The sequence below is a fragment of the Lethenteron reissneri genome, chromosome 32 (genome assembly GCF_015708825.2).
Source record: "Lethenteron reissneri isolate LAM-NWPU_2019-01 chromosome 32, ASM1570882v1, whole genome shotgun sequence".
Classification (NCBI taxonomy): domain Eukaryota; kingdom Metazoa; phylum Chordata; class Hyperoartia; order Petromyzontiformes; family Petromyzontidae; genus Lethenteron; species Lethenteron reissneri.
Genome location: NC_083810.1, coordinates 3,141,783 through 3,161,868, shown reverse-complemented (window position 1 = coordinate 3,161,868; position 20,086 = coordinate 3,141,783). Strand labels below are relative to the sequence as shown.

General features: G+C 45.7%; 1 protein-coding gene across 2 annotated transcripts in view; it reads right to left on the bottom strand.

Moving 5' to 3' along the window:
- The window catches only part of MID1 (midline 1), a 61,225-nt gene extending 48,215 nt beyond the window's left edge, over positions 1–13,010 (bottom strand). The window contains exons 1-2 of one of the 2 annotated variants that reach the window (XM_061563733.1): positions 12,471–13,010; positions 5,333–6,147 (exon numbers count right to left, since the gene is read on the bottom strand). In XM_061563733.1, the coding sequence (XP_061419717.1) occupies positions 5,333–6,147; positions 12,471–12,648 (993 nt within the window). In that variant the 5' untranslated portion in view covers positions 12,649–13,010. Of the gene's footprint in view, positions 1–5,332; positions 6,148–6,593; positions 6,758–12,470 lie in introns of those variants that run through there. The other variant, XM_061563734.1, reaches the window with a different exon arrangement.
- Between the last annotated feature and the right edge of the window lie 7,076 nt (positions 13,011–20,086).

Sequence of the window (20,086 nt, the reverse complement as noted above, 5' to 3'; positions counted from 1 at the left end):
GTCTTCAAAGCCAATATTATGAACCATCATAGATTTTTGGGTTAGGGCACAAAGATCTGGCCAAATGTGTTTCCTAAGACCCTCCACCATCATCCCGACCTAACCCAAACATCAATTATGAGTTTAAGGATGTATTGCTTATAATTCCGCTTCCAGTGTGGTTATATCCAGCTCTACTGTGCTTAAATTATAGTACAGATGTATTTTTCATACAATACTATGCGTATTTGTGCCAACAATTGTTTCCAATAATCTTAATTTCGTTAGAAATGTCATGCATATACGGTATACTAAAAAATCATGCGTAAGTTGGAAATAGACGGTATCACGTGTTGAACACGTCAGGTGTGAATTTTGTAGAAGAACCGATGGCACTGTTTTTTTATATAAACGTATAGATTATATTTCATGCCGTGCACTATAAGCGCTCCATTAAAACCATACGGCCAGGTTTTAGATTTATTACATGATGGCGGCTACAATTATTTTGGCCAAATATAAAAAAACAGGTCCTAAATAAACCTGAGCCTTCATCAGTTGTTGGTGAAGCCTTATCACGTTTACACAGCTCCACGAGTTGTTTTACCCTTTAGCCTATAGTTGCCTGGACGCACTCAAGGGATATAATCGTGAAACAAAGCCATGGTGGTCCCTGCGGGAGTCTGAAGGGGGGGAGGGGCAACTGCCCTCCCCTGGCCCTCCCCTGGCCCTCTCTGCCCTGAAAAATCCCCCCAACGCAGCTGCGCTAAGTGCGGCATTCCCACAGTGCCGCGACCAGACAGGGGCTCGAGTCATTTACCAATTAGTGCCTGCTCCGGGAATAAAGCCGCCAGAGCCATTCTGATGTGAAGAGAGGAGGGACGGTTAAGTGATGAGCAAGCTGGAATTGATCGTGAAAACTAACATACCAATGCGCCCACAGCAGAAAGGTTTGATTCAGTCTGGACTCATCCTGCTAATGGCATATGGCTCAGAAACATCAGAACCACCACCACGGTCATTCATAAAAGATATTGAAAAAAAAATGAAAATCTCGTAGATAAGTGAGGAGAGGTGCATTGCTTGGAATTCCAGCGCAATTAAAAAAAAAACCCAGGTTAATGACATCATCCACACTCTTAAGAAAAGTAAGTGGGCTTGAGCAGGGTGCGTTGCTAGAGAGATGTGGAAGACGGTCAAGAGTAATGAAGGAGGGACAGCCAAGAAATAGACCGTCCGAGAGGAAGTCATTCGAGGGGATGGAGTGATGAAATCAGCTCGCGTGCAAGGTGCCAGGTAGATTGTTACACCGTGGGATGGCGAGAGGTGGCGGCAGCTTGGAGAGGCCTTCGTCCAGCAGTGGATTGACCACGGCTGACAATGATGACGATCGCTGAGCCAGTTTGAGTGACGCCGGCAGTGCCATTCCCGCATCTGTTTGGCATTGGCTGAGGATGATGGGGCTGTTTGCTCCGCTGCTGCCTCAAACCCTGGCCCGTCGAGTCGGCCGAGCCGATTAACCCCATGCAGCGTCAATAAAAATAGGTCAACAGTGGTTGAACTATGGAGAGACTGGCCCCCACGATAGAAATTAGGAACTTCCAAGCCCACTGGTTAAAAGGCCACTTATCTGCGTAAAAACGTTACATTTTTTCATAGCAAGTGGATGCAGTAAAGGTAATGAACGCATGTCCTGAACCGTATTCCTTACATGATTCCCTTGACAAGAAATCTCAAAATGTATCATCAAATAATAATAGCAAAGATCTGTGGTGATGACAGAATATAGAAGTAAAATGTCCTAAAAATTGCAACTCCTGCTCAGCACGCGCAACGTGTCCCGTGGTGTTACAGGGGCAGTAGACGCAAGGTGCATGATTGCTATAAGTCTTGTAAATATATAAAGCAGCTAAACCAGTGCTTTATATCTTAGCAATTATTCAATATTAAAGTGCCGATCACATAAATTAGTAATGGGCTGTGAGCGGTGGCGACAAGGTGTGGACAGTGCCAGGTGAACCCGGCTCAGTTCGATTCCCCAACACTGCTCACGTCAGTGGCACGTGAACTGGTTCCAGGACACCTCTCCACCAACTCATACCGACCATTATGGTGAAGTATGGTCAAACCCCATAACTGTGTGTGTACATATTGAATTTATTTTGCACTGTATGTAGCTAACCGTGCTAATCAAAGGTGCAGGGTAAGGACAAACTAAATACAAAAAACAATTCTAATCTAGAAAATTCGTTTCAAATTTGGCATGGTGCAGAGAGGCTTTCATCCAGCAGTGAATAAAAATAATACTGTGAATGTTAAATTATAATAACCATTGTGAAGTAATGCAGATTCCATCATAATGATGTAATGATAATTAATATCACATTGTAACATGCAGTATTCGCTTATTCTCGAAGAGAGTGAACCAGACAATCAGGCCATGAGCCAGCACTAACAATTTCCCAAGCTCTGCTGTCTCCTATATATGAAGATATTTTCAGCCAATCAATGTAGGAAGAAATCGCAGTGCCTGGAGAAATCCCACGCGTGCAAGGGGACAACACTATCCCATACAGATGGAATAGGCAGAGTTTATATGTTCTGTTCCGCTTTCTCCTGGCAAGTCAGGGTAAGGCACCTCTTTGACGCCCAAGGGAAATGAGTTTCACAACACGTGTTATCCACGAACCCACACTGCCTCAACAGTGCTGAATTACAGGCCACGTGCAGCATAACCACCACCGCCCGGCTAATCATTTCCTATTCAGATCATATAAGAAGCATTGCAGTAAGTCACATGGATAATATAATTTGTGGGCAATTGCAACCTTGCAATATCATTGTTTGCCGATTCCACAACTCTGATCTGAGTATTCTGATAAAGTCAGGACAGATAAAGAGGCAAGTTACGGAGACAGGCAATGGAATGGCAGAAAGAGGTCCGAGACCTAAGGGGAAGACCCTGACTTAGATGATGGGAGTCGGCGCTGACTGTGCAATTGCTGTGGGAACTGTCAGATGGAAGGCAGCAATAATGGTGAGGCGAGGTGGTGTCATTGCTATTGGGTATAATGGGTTCTTCATCTAAAATGTAATTGTATAATTATGCACAGTCGTCCGTGAAGTCCAGGTACTATGATTCACCACCACAGTTTAACCACGTCAGTGCCTTCTCAACAGCTTAGAGGATGTAAACAAATATTTGCCGGTAATAACTTTTACCCCAACTCAAGACAGCAGCCTTATAATTGCTTTTTTTCTTGAGCCCTTTCGTTCTCTCACTACATTAATGCTACAGGAACCCAGCGTAACACCCCGAGGGATTCAAACCTCAGTGGCCCAGCTGTTAAGTTTTTAATAATGGCTTGAATGGGAAAAAAAACATTGCAGAGGAAAATAGAACAAGCCACATATAATACACACAAAAACATATTGAATGTGAAAATCGAGAGGTCGCACAAAGAATTAGATGAAGACTGCCATGAGAACAGATAGATTTTTTTAAAACAGGGTGGATTCTGTAGCTGTATGCCATCGTATTTAATCGACGTTTGTGACCATTGCTCCAAATAAGCAGTGGCTCTGCCATTCTGCCTCTTGGTGATGCTATTGGGTGCAGCCTCATTAGGTGGTGCTTAATCTCTCTTTATGGTGACCTCCGAGGAACGGGAGGGCTGAGTTCACCCTGGCTGGGTTCTGAGCTCACAATTTCACGACTCATTCCTGCACGGCCGACTGAGCTGCTATTTATTGCTCACGCCACTTCTGGCAGAGATTCATCTACTTGAGGGAGCTCTCTAGCCACACTCTAACCCAAGGGTATTTGGCCTATCCTTCTACATTGGCCAAATGTCTTAGGTGAGAGAGGTGAGCGTTCCAACACTTTACCCCACCGCACACGACCTGCTGATCGACAAACTGCGGCAAAACCATTTATGCTGCTTGGTGGACATAGGTGGGATGAATTAAGATAATTGCTCCATTCTTTCAACAGCTGCACAAAGAGACGGTGATTCAGACCAACCAAACTGTGTCGTGGCACATTATACTGCGAGGTTTCACATTGAGTTTTCTAGAAAACTTTTGGTGCTAGGAACGTGATTTATATTGGCAAACAAATCCCAAGTGACCCGATGCCTCCTTGTACAAACTTGCATTAAAACGTTTAAGTGATTTTGAAATATCCAAAATAAATTAACAGGTAGAATACAGGGATGAACCTATCAGTGTAGACTCAGTCCTGTTTGAACCTGCACATTACTAACATAATGTATATGTTTACGAATATATTTTAAATAGTTAAACAGTAATACCCGTTAATATGAAACATCGTGCCTTCACACGCATCTTGGAGCAACGGTAAATTTGTACAGCGTACATGTGCAAATACATTATGCAATACACGTACGTGCCTTCGCTGATTTTGCGGATGGAGAAAGTAGGAATCATTATGAGTGAAGACTCCCCCCCCTCCCCGCCGCATTCACTCTGTATGAGGATAAGGAAGCTTAAGCGACGGAGTGCTGCACGCTCGTGCTAAACTCTTCTTGCGCTCAGCTCGAGTAGGAGAAAGGGTTATGCCGTGCATGCACTGGAATCCAAAGACACACACAATGTCATAGCCCATATCCCAAATGTCCAGATGAATTAATAAAAAAGTATTTTACCCATTGTAGTTGTGATTGCCAGTATTTTATTTGAAAACAAAATAATACATCTCGAAGAGTTTTCACACAGGTAAATAATGAGGGTATACATATATATTACAATACATCTAAAGGCACAGCCCCGCAATTGATTGCTCATGCCACTGATGATGAAATAACTTGCGCTCGAGGGAGCTCTAGAAGGCTCCTCTACAGGCCAAGTGGCCTGCTCTTCCATGCTAGCCAGACGGCTTGGACCCCACTACACACGACATGCCGATTGACAAACTCTGGTGTATCTATTTCTACTCCTGGGTGGACAGAGGTGGGAAGATTTAAGAAACTTGCTCCATTGTTTCAACTGCTGCGCCGGGATATCGAATCGAACTGGCGACCACGGATTGCAAGTCCAGTGCGCTAACTTTTACACCACAGCAGCTCACGTACACCACATCTATACAGCATACACATTGTATAAGACACTATATTTATAGGCTACTTATTGGTCTCCATCTGCAGTACATAACGCAGGTAAATTAACGTTCTCCACGTAGAATTATGATTTTAAATAAATTGCATATTTGTGTATGATGTGTACACAATTAGCAAATGATGGCATTAAAGCAACCAGATGCACAAACTGCTTACAAATAAGATCAGAGGACCAAGAGCCCTGTTGACACAGGCAGATCGCGTGCCCCTCTCACCTTGTGCTTGGCGTAGAGGTCAGCGAGCGATGCCACCTTGTGTTCGCGGTGCCGGCCCACCAGCTTGCACAGGGCACAGATGAGCTGCTCGTCGGTCACGCAGTACATGTTGACCTTCTCAGCCTCATGCTCGGCGCACATGGGGCCCCGCGCGGGCCCTCCCGCGGCCGTCGGCTCAGTGAGCCGGTGGTCAGTGAAGGGCCGCTTATTGGGGTGGGTGGCGCGCAGGCACTCTTCGCAGTACGACACCTCGCAGGTGGTGCACGTTTTAGCGGCCGGGCGCGGTGGCTCCGACTCGCAGAACTGGCAGAGGACTTCGACGCCCCCCCTTCCACCGCCACCACCGCTCGTGCTGCCATTGCTGCCGCTGCCGGTGCTGCCGGCACTACCAGTGCTGCCGCTGTTGGCATCCGGCAAGAAGGACCCTCCCGGCGAGATCTCCTCCCGGCTGCCGCCGGGCGAGCTGAGGCCACTGCTGCTCATGGAGGCCTTCTGGAAGCGGGCAATGATGTTCTGCAGAGTGACGTTGCGCTTGAGCCCCTGTAATCCACGCTGACCGAGCGTGATTACATAGCGGCACGTTGGGCACTGGAAGGCGCTCGAAACGGAGTCGGGAGTGTCGCCGCTGCCGTCGCCGCCACCAAAAGTGCAGTGGGAGACGAAGATGCGACGGGCGCACGCGAAGCACAAGCTGTGCGCGCAAGGCAGCAGCAAGGGGTCCTCGAAGAGCTCCAGGCAGATAGGGCAGGTCAGCTCCGACTCCAACGTTTCCATGGTCCGACACCGCCGCCACCGCTGCGCCGGCCTCGCTGCGGCTACATGCAGCGGGGGAAAGAAAAAAAATCTAAACAAAACAAAAAACGCAACGCTGGCTAATAGTGAGCGCAGATCACAGAAAACGCCACACATGGCCACACACCCCCAGCTGCTCTTGGCTGCCCTACATTTGGATAAACGATTATGTACTTTTTTTCTTTCTTTTCCTTTTTTTTAAAGCATGGCACTCTTACATAGAGGCGCGCCGGCGAGTCAGCCAGCTTGCAGAATATTTCTTTAACAAAGGGCCGGATCCCACAAACCGACCCCGATTTCCCATCTTGCTGTCTGCGCTTCCTTAATGCGACAGGTCAGTGAAGTGTACAATCAATCCCCATCGCCAAATTGGTCTTCACTGTATGACTGTCCAAAACATGAGGCCAAATAAAAAAAAAGTAGGTCACTAATTTTAAAACGTACGATTGAGCGAAAATAATACCTTCACCTGTTTTTGCAGGTGGCCCTTTGTCTTTCCGCCAAAACATTTTCCCAATTACACTCGACACTTAATTTTGGCCACGAAACTAAGCGAAGCACTCCTCTCCTCCATCCCAAGCGCGTGAAATTATTTTAATATTTTCAAATTTCCACAACGTGTATTGTCTGAAGGCCCGGTGATTTGCGGCGAGATGTAACGTCGACAGCGAGTCCTTTTTTGCGTGCAATCACAAACATTAATAATTAAGTGATCCGGTTGAGCAGCCGCATAACACAATGTGACAGACCATTGTTTTCCTTGTGCAGTCACTTCCTTGGGAGACAAACGCAGGAAGGTTCGCTGGGATGCCGGTGCACCGAGCGAGGGTACAGTGCCACGCTAGCTGGGGCAGCTCTGACTCCTGGCCAGTGTAAACATTAATACGCCCATCTTCTGGGAGACGAAGCTCGCACATGTATTCCACGCTCGCCGCCCATCGTATGAACACCCTACCGCACACACGACCACAAATAAAAGCTAAAATCGCCAACCTCGGAATTAAGTTGTGCTCGCACCTCTAAGTCCTTATGATATGTATTTTTTTAATTTAAATTTGAACACAAGCACAGTTAATATACGTACACAGTACTGCATAATAATACACCAAGACGTACATTTTCAATTCCGCCCAGGAGACCGTCGGGATGAGTGGGGTTAGCGGGCTCCTTTTAAGGTTGGCACAGGAATTGGGGTATTCCATGGCCAGCAACATGCCCGGCCACATTTAGTTTCCCTCCATTGCTGATATTTACAAACTTCACCAACTACTTATTTGAGGTTGAGTTGACCTCGGTGATGTCCAGTACAGGTTCAGAAACCTCTTTCCAATGATGTGCATGGCCAGGAATCCAACTCAGAACTGTAGCGCTGTGTACGAATTGCTGCAACGCTACTTGCATACATAGACACACACATACCTAAAATACAGTATATCCACATTAGCATTTACAAATACTATTAATGCATGATGTATATTAGTCAGAAAAATACCAAAATGGATCAATTCTACGTTATTCATGTGTAGTGTCTGATTCAGAGACAAGGTTTGGTGGAGGAAGCTTATTCATTTAACAACTTTCACGGTCTCGTCCACACACTCTCCACAGTTGCTTAGCCTAGCGTGTACACAACATAACCGTCTAACACCGACGGCGCTGACTGAGATAGCCAACTACTATCTTGTAGCGCAATATCTAGCGAAGACGGCAGCGAAGACGGTGACAAGACGACAACAACGCCGAGACGAGTCCACTCCCAGAACCAGCAGCCTCGAGCCCCCGCTCTCGGCTCCTTTTATGCTACCAGCACAGCCATCACCCACATGTTTCATAAAACAGTCCCCATTACGTACACCGTGTAGAGCCAAAGCATGCATTCGATAAAGCAGTGTTGAGCAAGGTTCGCCTGTACAGCAATCCCTCACCGACTGCGGTGGTTTGGTTCCTGAAAAAGGCCACGGTAGGCAAATCCGCGGTTGATAAAGTACAGGGGCCTATGGGAAATTGGGGGTTAGGGGAACCAACGGACACAGTCAGACTCGTCATAGCTTAACTAACTTGCCGGTTTATGAAGTAAACAGGGAATAAAACAGTATAATACAGAATAACATAATAAAACAAATTAACATTACATTAACTTTTCGTACTTTTAATATTAACAATGATGATTACAATGAGACCATGGGTGAAGGGGTAGTTAGAAAGAGGCGGGGCTCAGCCCACCCTCTCCCTCTTCATCTGGATTATTAATGACAGATGAGTGGGCAGGTAGCGGTGGGGCAGCGGGGCAGCGGGCGGTCGGGGGCTGGGGGGACGACGGTTAATTAATTGGAAATTAATAAGGACGGGGATAAATACGGGAGCGTGAGAGTGAGACGGGGAGTTGTGCTGGGAGCTGGATGGAGACGGTCGGAGCAGAAGAAGAATAGGTTAGCAATGGAGCAAGAGAAGAAGAGATGAGAGATAGAATAGTGGAGCAGGAGAAGAAGAGACACGAGGAAGGATAGGCTAGTAGTGGAACAGGAACGGAGAGAGAGGCAGTCAGAGTGAGACGATCGAAGCCGAGACGGGCGAAGCAGAGAGGAGAGTCGGGGGAGAAAGAGACGGAGAGAGAGGGAGGGAATGGAGCGAGCAAGGCTAGCGGAGCGCGGCGAGCGAGCGGAGAACGCGCTGGAGTCTGGGTGGCGGAATGTAAAGTGACGACGGAAAAAAAGGTGTCCGCATAAAGTACAGCACTACACGTGTATGCCATCGAAATTTAATCAAAAGAAAAACTAAAATAACTTTATTGGTACGTCTTCAGATACCGAGGCTCCCACAAGGCCATTCGGAAGGGTGTATGGCACAGTTTGGCGCCAGCTATCATAGTGTGGTCATGTCGCTACAGTTCTGTGCGGTGAGGACAGTACAATGTATTTAAAAACAATGGCATTATGCCTCTCAAAATCAAATTAATGCTAATTACTTGCGCGTTCCGAGATTCAGCGGTAAACGGGACCAATCCTGCAACTTACTGACGTCTCGCAATGGGAAAGGGTTAATGTGAATGCGGTTGCTATGCGAAACAGTACAACAAAGCAGATGGACAGCTAATAAGCCACGCAGCGCCACGGGTGGCCACGGGTGGATTTGTGGCATGGAGGAGAACCGCGGGCCCGCCAAATATGTAAATACGTGTTGCGGACTCGTGCGTACCCGTGGATACTCAACATTTCCATTCCATGGTTGGTAAATTGTTATACATATAATAAATCCTGTATACATGATTGGACGGTTGGCGCGGGATTGCTGTATATATTATTTGTATCTAGGCTGTGGTTTGCGAGAATCTGGATGACTGTGTAAATCTACACCGAATCAAATGTTGTTCCATACGCTACACAGGCTCGGCAGAATGATATTTGATGCGAGTCTTTTTCAGGATCTGATCAAATGTATGTGGTCAATGATTGAGAATCCTTTCGTATTCCCAGTTTGCTCATGTGGTTGCTTGGCCCCTACATGTTCTGATATTCTGTTCCCAATTATCGTCACGATCAATAATAATCTAATAGATCTGTAATGAAGAAAACTGCCAAGTTAGGCTCCAGATAAAAACGAACAAAACAATAGTAAAGTAACAGTTGCTTTAAAAAAGCAGGGTATGTGTTTGAGGGACAGAATTGGACACAGTTGGGAAACACAGTAGTGTGTTTACATAGGGCAGTTACTGAAGAGAGAATGGGACTCAAACTGATTAAATTAAGTGGTGGATAACCACCGGTTCAAATGCTTTTGGAATTTTTTGTTATTTAATATAAATAACAACTTACTAGTGCCTACAGAAAAATGGCTGTAATCTGAGGTACATGCCTGGCAGTACAGCGACAGAAAGACAATCACGTGGATCATAGAATATACAAACGGTAGACACGGCACGTAGACCGGTAAAAAATGTAAGTGGGCTTTGGCATCACCCGTCGCTATAAGGGACGATCGCCAGTGGTGGAGACTAACAACAGAGTGGCAGCCAAACGAGGGACGAAGACGAGAGGACGTCCACCATAGAGACAGATCGACGAGATCACCTCGCGTAGCAGCGGCTCGATGGATTGTTGCATGGCGTGACCGTGAGGATTATTGACGGTTTGAGGAGGCCTTGAGCATGTTGACGATCACAGGGACACAGCCTGAGCCCTGGTTGGCGTGTCCCATTCGTTATGCCGTGGTTAACGCAGCGCACGCACACACACCTTGTTTAAATGCCTCAACAAACATTCATAGCTCGCACAAATAATGCATGTGGGCTAGACACACGGAGAAATCATGCTCGCCTTCTATTTCAAGGTTTGCTGATTCGGGCGCAAGCCCCCACCGTCTGGAGACGTGTTCAGTGCGTCCACACACACACAAACAGCCAGCTGCTCCCTGCTGCCGCTCACACACATCCCATGGTGCTCGCCTCTAAAGTAGGTCAGTGTGTGTGCATGCCGCTCTGCTGGCTTAAATTGACCCAATGAATTAATGCAAAATACAACACTCTCTTCCGAAGACAATGCGAGGCATGCCGTGCTCCGGTTCGATACTTACAGCCAGAGGTGGGACAAAGTCATTGTTATGCAAGTCCAAGTCGAGTCTGAAGTCATCAAATTCATGACTCGAGTCTGACTCGAGTCCAAGTCACATGACTCGAGTCCACACCTCAGCTTACAGCAGTGCGTACTAACAATGTGTACTTGTACAGCAAGCCCTTTGTCAAGGCACTGCTGGATGAGGCCCTCACTGCACACCATGCGGTGGCGTTTTCTTTTGTTTACCTATACTTCACCATGTTGGTCATTTCTGATAATGATACAGTCATAACAAAAATAAGATATTACATTGTTATATTGCTATTATTATAATTTGTCCTGATCACATGAATGAATGCGAATTTCCCCAACACTCAAAGATTCAAGACCAAAAACTGTACACCTCAATTTTCTTTAAGATGTTACTGCAATCACGAGACAGTGATCTCGAGAATGAATCTGCCAGCAATGCGTTCCAATTGGCACAGAGGATTTACCATCTTCCGTCATAAATATCAGCAGAATTCATAGCTTGTCAGAAAAATCCAATGCTCAACGAGACTGTCAGCACACCCACCCTGGGACCCCCTCCCCCCTCGTACCCAATCCCTCGTATCCAATCCCTCAACGCCTAACACAACAGACGCAGGCACTTCACTCTACCTTATGTTGAACGTCTTTTAGCACCGTACGTAACCAACCCGTGCAATACCATAGGGGCCGTCCATAAATGACGTCACACACCTGGGGGGGTCTAACTTTTTGTGACGCCGTGTGACGAGGGGGGGGGGGTCAAAAATCGTCCAAAATCGCCTGACGTAATTTATGGATGGCCCCATACCCGTCAACCCCTTATCAATGCATACATTATTACAGACCAATTCAGACCTTATTGGTCACCCCGTGCCCTTAAAAACCTCAAAGTTCATCCGACAGAGTCCCATCACAAGGTATAAATACAAACAAATTGACAAAAAAGGGGGTTTAGCCCATATTGAAACGAATGTACCCCGTATGGACCTGATAACTCAATTTCCCTGCACAAGAATACGCGTAAACCCGTATGGGGCGACAGGTATGCAATACCCGCAGTCACAGAGCGGCCCTCTGGATGTGGGTCCATCTGTGCAGTGCTCAGGACCAAAGGGGGACCCCCCCCCCCAACCCTCACGCTCCCCCCCCCCCCCACCAAAACTTTCACCAATTTTTCAGATCTTGTTTTTCATCATAAATTTGGCGAGGTACACCGCAACGAGACGATTTGAACTACAGAGGCGAGGAAAACAGCGACAGTTCACATGGAAGGGGTGGCCGAGATTCCCAGAAGTCCCCAACTAAGCGACTTCATCCAACATCCTCTCACCACCCTGACCCTCCCCGGCGCCGCTGGATCCAAAAACGCCTCTCAACCCGCTTGCCCCCTTGGCTACGGTGTTGCTCTGCCCGTTGTTCCAGGGGAAGTGTTGTTAGCACGCAGCTCGTGACGATCGGCCACGCAGGGGGGGGGGGGATGTGGTGGGGGTCACCTTGCAACAGGGAGAGAGGGGGGGGAGGTGCAGCCACAATGACAGGAAGGAAGCTCCACCAACGCCGCTTCCTCTATGAGCCCGTTGGCGCCCGCGGGGGGCTCCGCGCAAGTCGAACGCAGCAGTAGCCCCCATCCCCCAGCCTCACTTGGTACAAACTCCTCGCTTCGTGTCGACGACGGATGTGGTTGTAACCGCGCGGGTGTCCAATTAACGAGGAGCGTGACTCATTCATCAGAGAACGCGCCAGATCGCGTCCTCGGCTCTCACCTGGCAGGCAGTGGCTCTTGTTGTCGTCGTCGTTGTTGTTGCCTTGTGCAGTGGCGGTGGTCGTGGTGGTGGTTAGACGATTGCCACAGCGACCCTGAACGGAGGGACTTTCACCCAGCGGCGGCTTGCAGAGTTGACTGGCCAGCAGGATGTCGACGCGAGGTGATGCGAGGTCCATCCTGAAAAAAGAAAAGAAATAATCTTAAGGAGGAGATTGGATCATCACTCCGTCTGTCAGTGTTCGGGGATGGGCCGCTTCCATGTCTCGCGGGCCGGATGCTGCCGCCGTCTTCCCAAATCTCCCCGCCATAGACGCCGGCGGTTCCCACTGCGACTTTCGGCCACAAAGTGTGGCGGGCTCACACACGCCCCGCCGTTTTAGAGGCATAAAACACGCACGCACTTTTAAAACCTATTACGTACTCCTCCCATCCACCTCTCTTTGTGAAATGCCTAAGCCAAGACGTAATTAACAATAAACTTTGTAATTAGGGTCGAGTCAATCACGTGCATTGCCTAACACGCTGGGAATTCCCGTGCAGCACCGCGCGCTTCCGTTGTAATGCCGTTGCCAATGCATTTAACACATTCCTGCGGAGGGAGCTGGTAGGAACGTCGGGTTGCTCGGTCAATGGCCTGCAGGGTCAACGGCGGCGTGGTGTATTCCGCAAATATGGCCGACTGTGTGGGCGGGCACAAGCCGGCGTGAGTAGGTTAAACGTTGAGTTTTATAAGGGCACCACGGGGTGACCAGCCCCTCCCCACCCAGCCCCACCTACCCAGCCCCTCCCACCCCCGACCCAGCCCCTCCCCACCCTCCCTTCCCCACCCAGCCCCTCCCCACCCTCCCCTCTCCACCCAGCCCCACCCCTCCCATTTTTGGATTCACGACGGACGGACGGACACAATAAACCCCTGTGGGCTGGTGGAACCAGGTGGTTCCTACCAGTATAAAATGTGTATATTAGTAGTTGTAATTATTAACTTCACATTGATTTCAGCTGAATGTGTTGTTGTTTGAGGTCCCACATACCAAACACTCTTAAAAACAAGTATTGGGACTCATTGCAGTGATGCTCTCCCTGGAACACTCTAGTGCACCATCATCTGTAAGCAGAGGCAACATCATCAACAGCAATATGAATTGCATCACCATCGGCATTATCGCCATCTCTCCATCAACTTCATAAGCCATCATTCATGCGATAAACATAATCACTTTCCATTATCTTCATATACAATCTGCTGTTATAACTATCATAATATCATTTACATCTTCATTATCTTTTGTTTTCATTCCGCCACTTTCACACAAAGTTAGAGCTTTGAGAACAAAAAAACCTGTTCTCAAGTTTACGTACAAGCGCAGAATAAACATTGCGTAGTTGAGGCGCCAAACGTGAACACGAATTTGTGCATAATGGGCCACAGGCCCTCTCAACGATTAGCACGGTTGGCCACGTACGGTGCGAAGGAAGTTCAACATACATACATGTGAGACGGTGGGATCCCACACAGTGGCTGAACGTTTCCACTTATTTGTGGAAGGTTTTCGCTCGCGGTTGGCTCGCTACCTAACTAGGCCCCACTTCGGAGCCCATTCCACAATTGTGGAATGATAAAATTGGTGGTAATTGTGAGAGTAAAATTAGATATGCAGTTGTACACTTGGGACACGTCTCTCGGATGGTTTTTCACTACGGTGCACATTGAGCATTTAATTGAATTAACATAAAAACTAAATCACCAAAATGTAATGTGAGCTTGTTATTCACCCACTTTGTACCACTTGATCCTTTGGTAATTTGCTATGATTTCCGACTTGTATTAAATGTAACAAAAAAAAATCCCCTTTAAAATGGATTGCAGCGAGCACAAGGCACGCATTTCTTTACGATAAGAAAGTGAACACTGAATACAGCCTGAAACTGTGGTCACATACGGTTTGTTTTAGCCTACTGGGGTCACTGCCGTACTACAAGCCTGTAAGCAAATCTGTCAAGAACATTTCGTGACAATTTCCGTATACTCTATATATAGAAATGCAGCATTCGAGCAATGGGCTCCAATTTATAACGTTGTTTTCACGGAACCAACATCGGAATCAGAATCTCTAGCTTAGACTGGAGTAATCCGATGAGCTATGAAGCTCTTTTTCACAGATGTCCTGTATGGGCGGGTCAGCAAATTACAACAGCAAACACGATATGATTGCAAAATAGTGAAAATGGTACGCAGCTCACTAAATATAATTTTATTATATAATTCCGATTTATCAAGCTTGAGCAAGGCAGCAAAACCCTCAACAAAACAGTCCCTCAATAAAATGGCAGATGCATAGCAGTTTAGCATTTTGCACAGGATGACTGAAATGATAACTTGATAGTACAGTCGAAAAACGATATTGTGTAAATTCATATTTTAGTTCCAGTTGGTAATAACCGATTTTCTTAAACCCACCATGGGCCACATTTCTGATTCCACAGATGTGCACATCATGCATTATATATGGACTATCAGTATACTCATGCTGATGATGATGAACAAAGACAATGTATTTTGCTCACTGTTGCTCAGAGCACAATATTCCCTATCTAAGTCGCTATTATCTCAATTGTTATAACGAATGGCCAACATGTGAACGTTGTTGACTTTCACAGCACATACATATAAGTCTTCTGTTTTCACGTTTATGTTGTAGTTTGCAAGTTCGCGTTGGCCGGGAAGCGCTCCTTTTTTTAAACGGCTGTTAATGTCTTGCTGTTCTGTGCTCGAAGAGGAACTCCCAGCGCTTCTGCCAATGAAGACATCAATCGCGTCACATGCACTGCCTTTCCTGTTCTGCGCCGGTGTCTCGCGCACCACGCGATTATCTTTTCAGAAGTCAATGCTCAGAAGTGGAGCTTCACTTTCGGGGTCGGGTCACCTCGCCCTCCCCACCTCACTGCCCCACCATTCTACGCATTATTACGATCCACTGGCTGCGATTTAACCCAATAATCAGATTGTTTTAAGCCTCGTTTTTTTTACTCTCATGATTTGATTGTTTCTCATTTGTCCGGTCTCGTTTGTACAGGTGTTAGATAAAATGTAACATTGGCTTTTCACATGCATATCATTTTGTTAAAAACATTTACTCGCTTACATCAGTGGTGTCCAAACTTTTTGCAAAGAGGGCCACATTTGATAAAGTGAAGATGCCCGGGGGCCAATAGTTCCTTTTGTCATTGTTTTAACCACAAAAGTTACGTGGAAATACACACTGTTATAAAACAATTTTCATTGTCACAATTATCTTTATTTTTCAAATGACAATGTAACCAAATATAAGCCACTCAGGCAGACGGGAACAACTCTAAAAACGCAATTCTGCCTTTCATTCAGTCAGATAACATTGAACAAACTGTATAGAATACCTTAAATTTCCATGAGTTTTATGATGTATTTATTCTGACAGAGCTGACGAGCCATAACTAACACATTATAAGACCGAAGCTGCGGGCCGTATGAAATCTGACCGCGGGCCGTGATTGGCCCGCGGGCCGGACTTTCGACATGCCTGGCTTACATAATACAATGCACGCATTGCGAGTCTTAAATATATATTAATTGATAAATGATTAAATTTATATTCTATTCATAACATCCCGATTAGCACCTCTGATTAACACAGTTGGCTATGTACTGTGTGAATGAAGTTGAACATACATTCATCACATGTTTTGGCATTTCATAATATTGAAAAATAGTCAAAAGCAGTTCTCTCATTGAGAGACTATCCCAACTTTAGCAATACTAAGTACAGGAATGCACAGTTTCCAATACTGAATCATTGTTACCAGTGGAAATGATGACTACCCCGCAATTACTTGAACAGGGAGAAACTTTGACTTTTGAGTCCACAGTGATATACATATATGGTAGGACAGACGAATTCCATGCTGGCAATATAATGGAGACATGGCTTCGGAGTTCGCTGAAGGTGAATGCCTTCAGGGAAGTCGTGTACTGTAAACGCAACTGCGCGCAATTCTGAGTCACTTATAACTGCTTTTCCGTTACTTATTGCCAGTTATGGACTAAGACTATTGTCCCATCATCTCATAGAGGCCCTGGCACATACTATTAATATTATAATGGTCTCAGACTATTGTCCTATCATCTCATAGGCGCCCTGGCACGTAATACTACGATACACAGTGGCAGTAGGGGTCGCAAAATGCCGATTTATTACTAATAAACCCCAATGATCCGATCGAAATTAGGAATCCGATCGAAATTAGGAATTTCGATCGGATCATTGGGGGGGGGGGGGGGGGGGGCACGTGCCACCCCACCCTCCACTGGCTCCGGATGAATACATTATTTAAGAACATAACATCCAGTGGCAAATTAAAGCATGGGAGAGTTGCATGGCTTGAAGCACAACATTAACTCATTATGCATGCTATTACATAACAGAAGCTGACATAGTTCAGATGTAGTTAAATATGTGAGTAAGGGATGCATGAGAAATAGCTACAGCCTCTTTCATCAAATGTACACCTATGAAAATTGCATTTGACCAATTTCCATCAAGTAGTATTTGTGGAATGTAGGATTGCATTTGAACATAACTATTTAGTATAAATACCATATTGTGTCATGCGTTAATTCAAATTGTTGGTGAAAAATACACTGGAACCCAAGGTACATGAGATTACTCCAAGATATTTTGAAGAGCATTTAGCACCTGAATAAAATGTAAATATTGTATCATGTTATATGTAGGTATAAGAGATAGTGTGCTGGGACTAGGCCCTTTTAGACTAATCAGAGTCGAAGAGTGGCCTTAGACCTAGGTAGATGTCTGTGGCAGCGCAGGGCATCTTGGTCAACCACATAAAATGTTATTTTGAGATCAATAAAGATGGTTGAATATACCTATTGTTATCTAAATTTCAGTTGGTACTGTGGAGGTAGCAGTTATAGTATTTTGCCCAGATATGACACCAAATTGCGTGCCATTTAAGAATGTAGATAGTATTTCTTGGATTTTGGACTGAGCACGTTTCCACGAGGCCCTAAAATGATGGGGATGTATAATTCCACCGCATTTGTGAAGGGGATTTGCATTTGCCAATTTCAAATAATTAGGTACTGAGTTTGAAGATAATTGACAGATTTCAAATATTCCACAGAGGCTTTGTAATGGAGTTTGATGCGGACTTTAATAACAATTCCGGGATACCATTGGGGCCAGCTGAATTTGAATTTTCCCTCCAGAAAATTAAATAATTTTAAATGGAACCAATCTTACAAAGTCTTTTAATCTGAATTATTGTAGACGGTAAAAGAAGAGCAAAAGTTGAAAGCATTTTTGTTGTTAAATCCCGCTTCTACAAGTTGATGATTCAAGGCATGCATTATATATTTCCTCACCTACGATATCATGATTACATGGCGTGTGGAATTTTCATTGCTGAATTAGAGCTGAATGCTGGGGATGAGTGAGTGTAAAAACCACTGTGTGACATTTTCCTTTTGCGCTAATATTTCATTAAATTTTTAGTTTCACCAGACTTTTGAGATGTTATCACAATTGACTCATATAATGTACACACAGGTACGCCAGATTGTGTGTGTCTTTAACGCAGTGCTTGAACAATGCGTCATACAATTTGGTGGATTTGGCTCAAAGCTGAACAAAACCATCACGAGGCTATTGGCAAACCTGTGTCCTCGTGATCTGGCGGCTTATTACATTTGTATGCTGGATATTTATGCCTCAAGCCTTGGCTTAGGGAGTGGCTGCTATGCACTTTGCAGCCATTATCACTGAAAGGGACAACAGCACTAAATCACTGTGCGATTTTTTTTAATTCTTCGAGGTATCGGCAAAGAGATTTATAAGTCAACTACTGTGAGCCAGCAGTAAAATTCCGGAAGGCACATGGTGTCCCTGAGAGAGATTGTAGTATTATACCTACTTGTGTACTCTTATGTTGTTTCGGTAAAGTCACGTCGGTAAAAAATAATAGAAATAAAATAATAATAAATGAAAATAAATCAATTAAATCACGACGTTTCGGAGGCAACACAAGTCTCCGTCTTCAGGTGGGACCGTCACAGCCAAATTTACTGTATCAAGTGAAGGGAAGTCCAAGAGGCAATATCTTATATACTGTTAAGGGGAGGGGGGAGAAGCTTATCTAAATGTGGCAGTCAGGTGGGGGGGAGGTGGGCGGGGATAGATGGGTACCTGTTAAGCACCTCCGCAAGAATTACGTCCGATGTTGGCTTCCAAAATAAAAAAATAGCAGCACTGTTAAACCTACTTGTGTGATTTACAATAGTCCCATATAATTATTGTTTGATGAAGCCGATGTGTTATTAAACAACTGACAACATTGGCTATCAAGCTGCTACTTCGGTGAATGTAAGTTAAACAATTTTAGGGTGTTTTTATTCTCTCACTGATGCATAATTGATTCCCCCCACCAGCTGATTCTCCCTCCAAGAGTTCTACCTAGAGTGTTTGACGCCACCCACGAGTTAATTTCACCTACCAAGACTATCATACCCCTTTTCCACTGGCACATTTGAACCATGCCAGCACGGGGCTATTATGTTACGGGTGGTTTTCCACTGGTTATTTACAGAGCGAACACCAAAGTGTGATAAGCTGACCTAACAACCATCTGACTGGCTCGGAGCCAAGCAGTGCCAGAGTAGGGGTTAATCATTTTCACTATACTCTGTGCCAGTCGGCACTTTCGGGACTCGACTCTTTATTGCGGCATGACTTAGGGTTGTGACCCCCCGCCCCCCCCACAAATTGATAGACAGATGGACACAGCGAATGCATGAACACTTTTGACTTTAGTTGCAAAGCATTAAAAACGCAATACAGAAAATCAAATCATGCTCACCATCAGTGGTGACCAGGAATGTTGTCTCCACCTCTGCTTGATTTCTGAAATATTTGGCTGTGCATTTGATCAGTTATAGTGCTGCTACATCCTGCTAACGCGTTGTGGTTATTGGGGCCACTGAAATAAACTCATTGCTGAAGACACTGGTACATCATGCATTTTTTGCGAAACGAGGGAACGGCATTTTTTCACACATTATAGAATATTTGCGGTCCGCATTCCCGTGACTACACATAATTAAGATAATTTCATTGTTTTGTAGCATATAAATGTTACCTCGAAAATGGCCTCCATAAATGCTATTACACTACTGTGATAATTACATGGGAATGCAACGTTTCCCATGCAGATTGTGACAACTTGCAGTCAACTGAACTGTAGACCCCATTGCAATTCACGTAAATGTCTCGGGGCCACACCCAGAGTGAGAAATGAGAAAAGTGAGAGGTGCCTGCAATACGCCCACTGAGAATCGGAATCCAGCCCACAGTGTTTGGCAAAGCCCCCCCCTCCTCCGTTCCTTTTGGGATGCCACGTTATTTTCACAGTCACCAGGGTGTCAACTGGAAACCGTTACGCTGACTGCATCAGAATGCGCACAAAGACAAAGATCCCCCATATAGACTTAACAGACTGTTGGGACAAGTGCCGTGAGCGAGCATCTATGAAGGCCGGCACGGCACACGAAGGGGATTGGTGGCC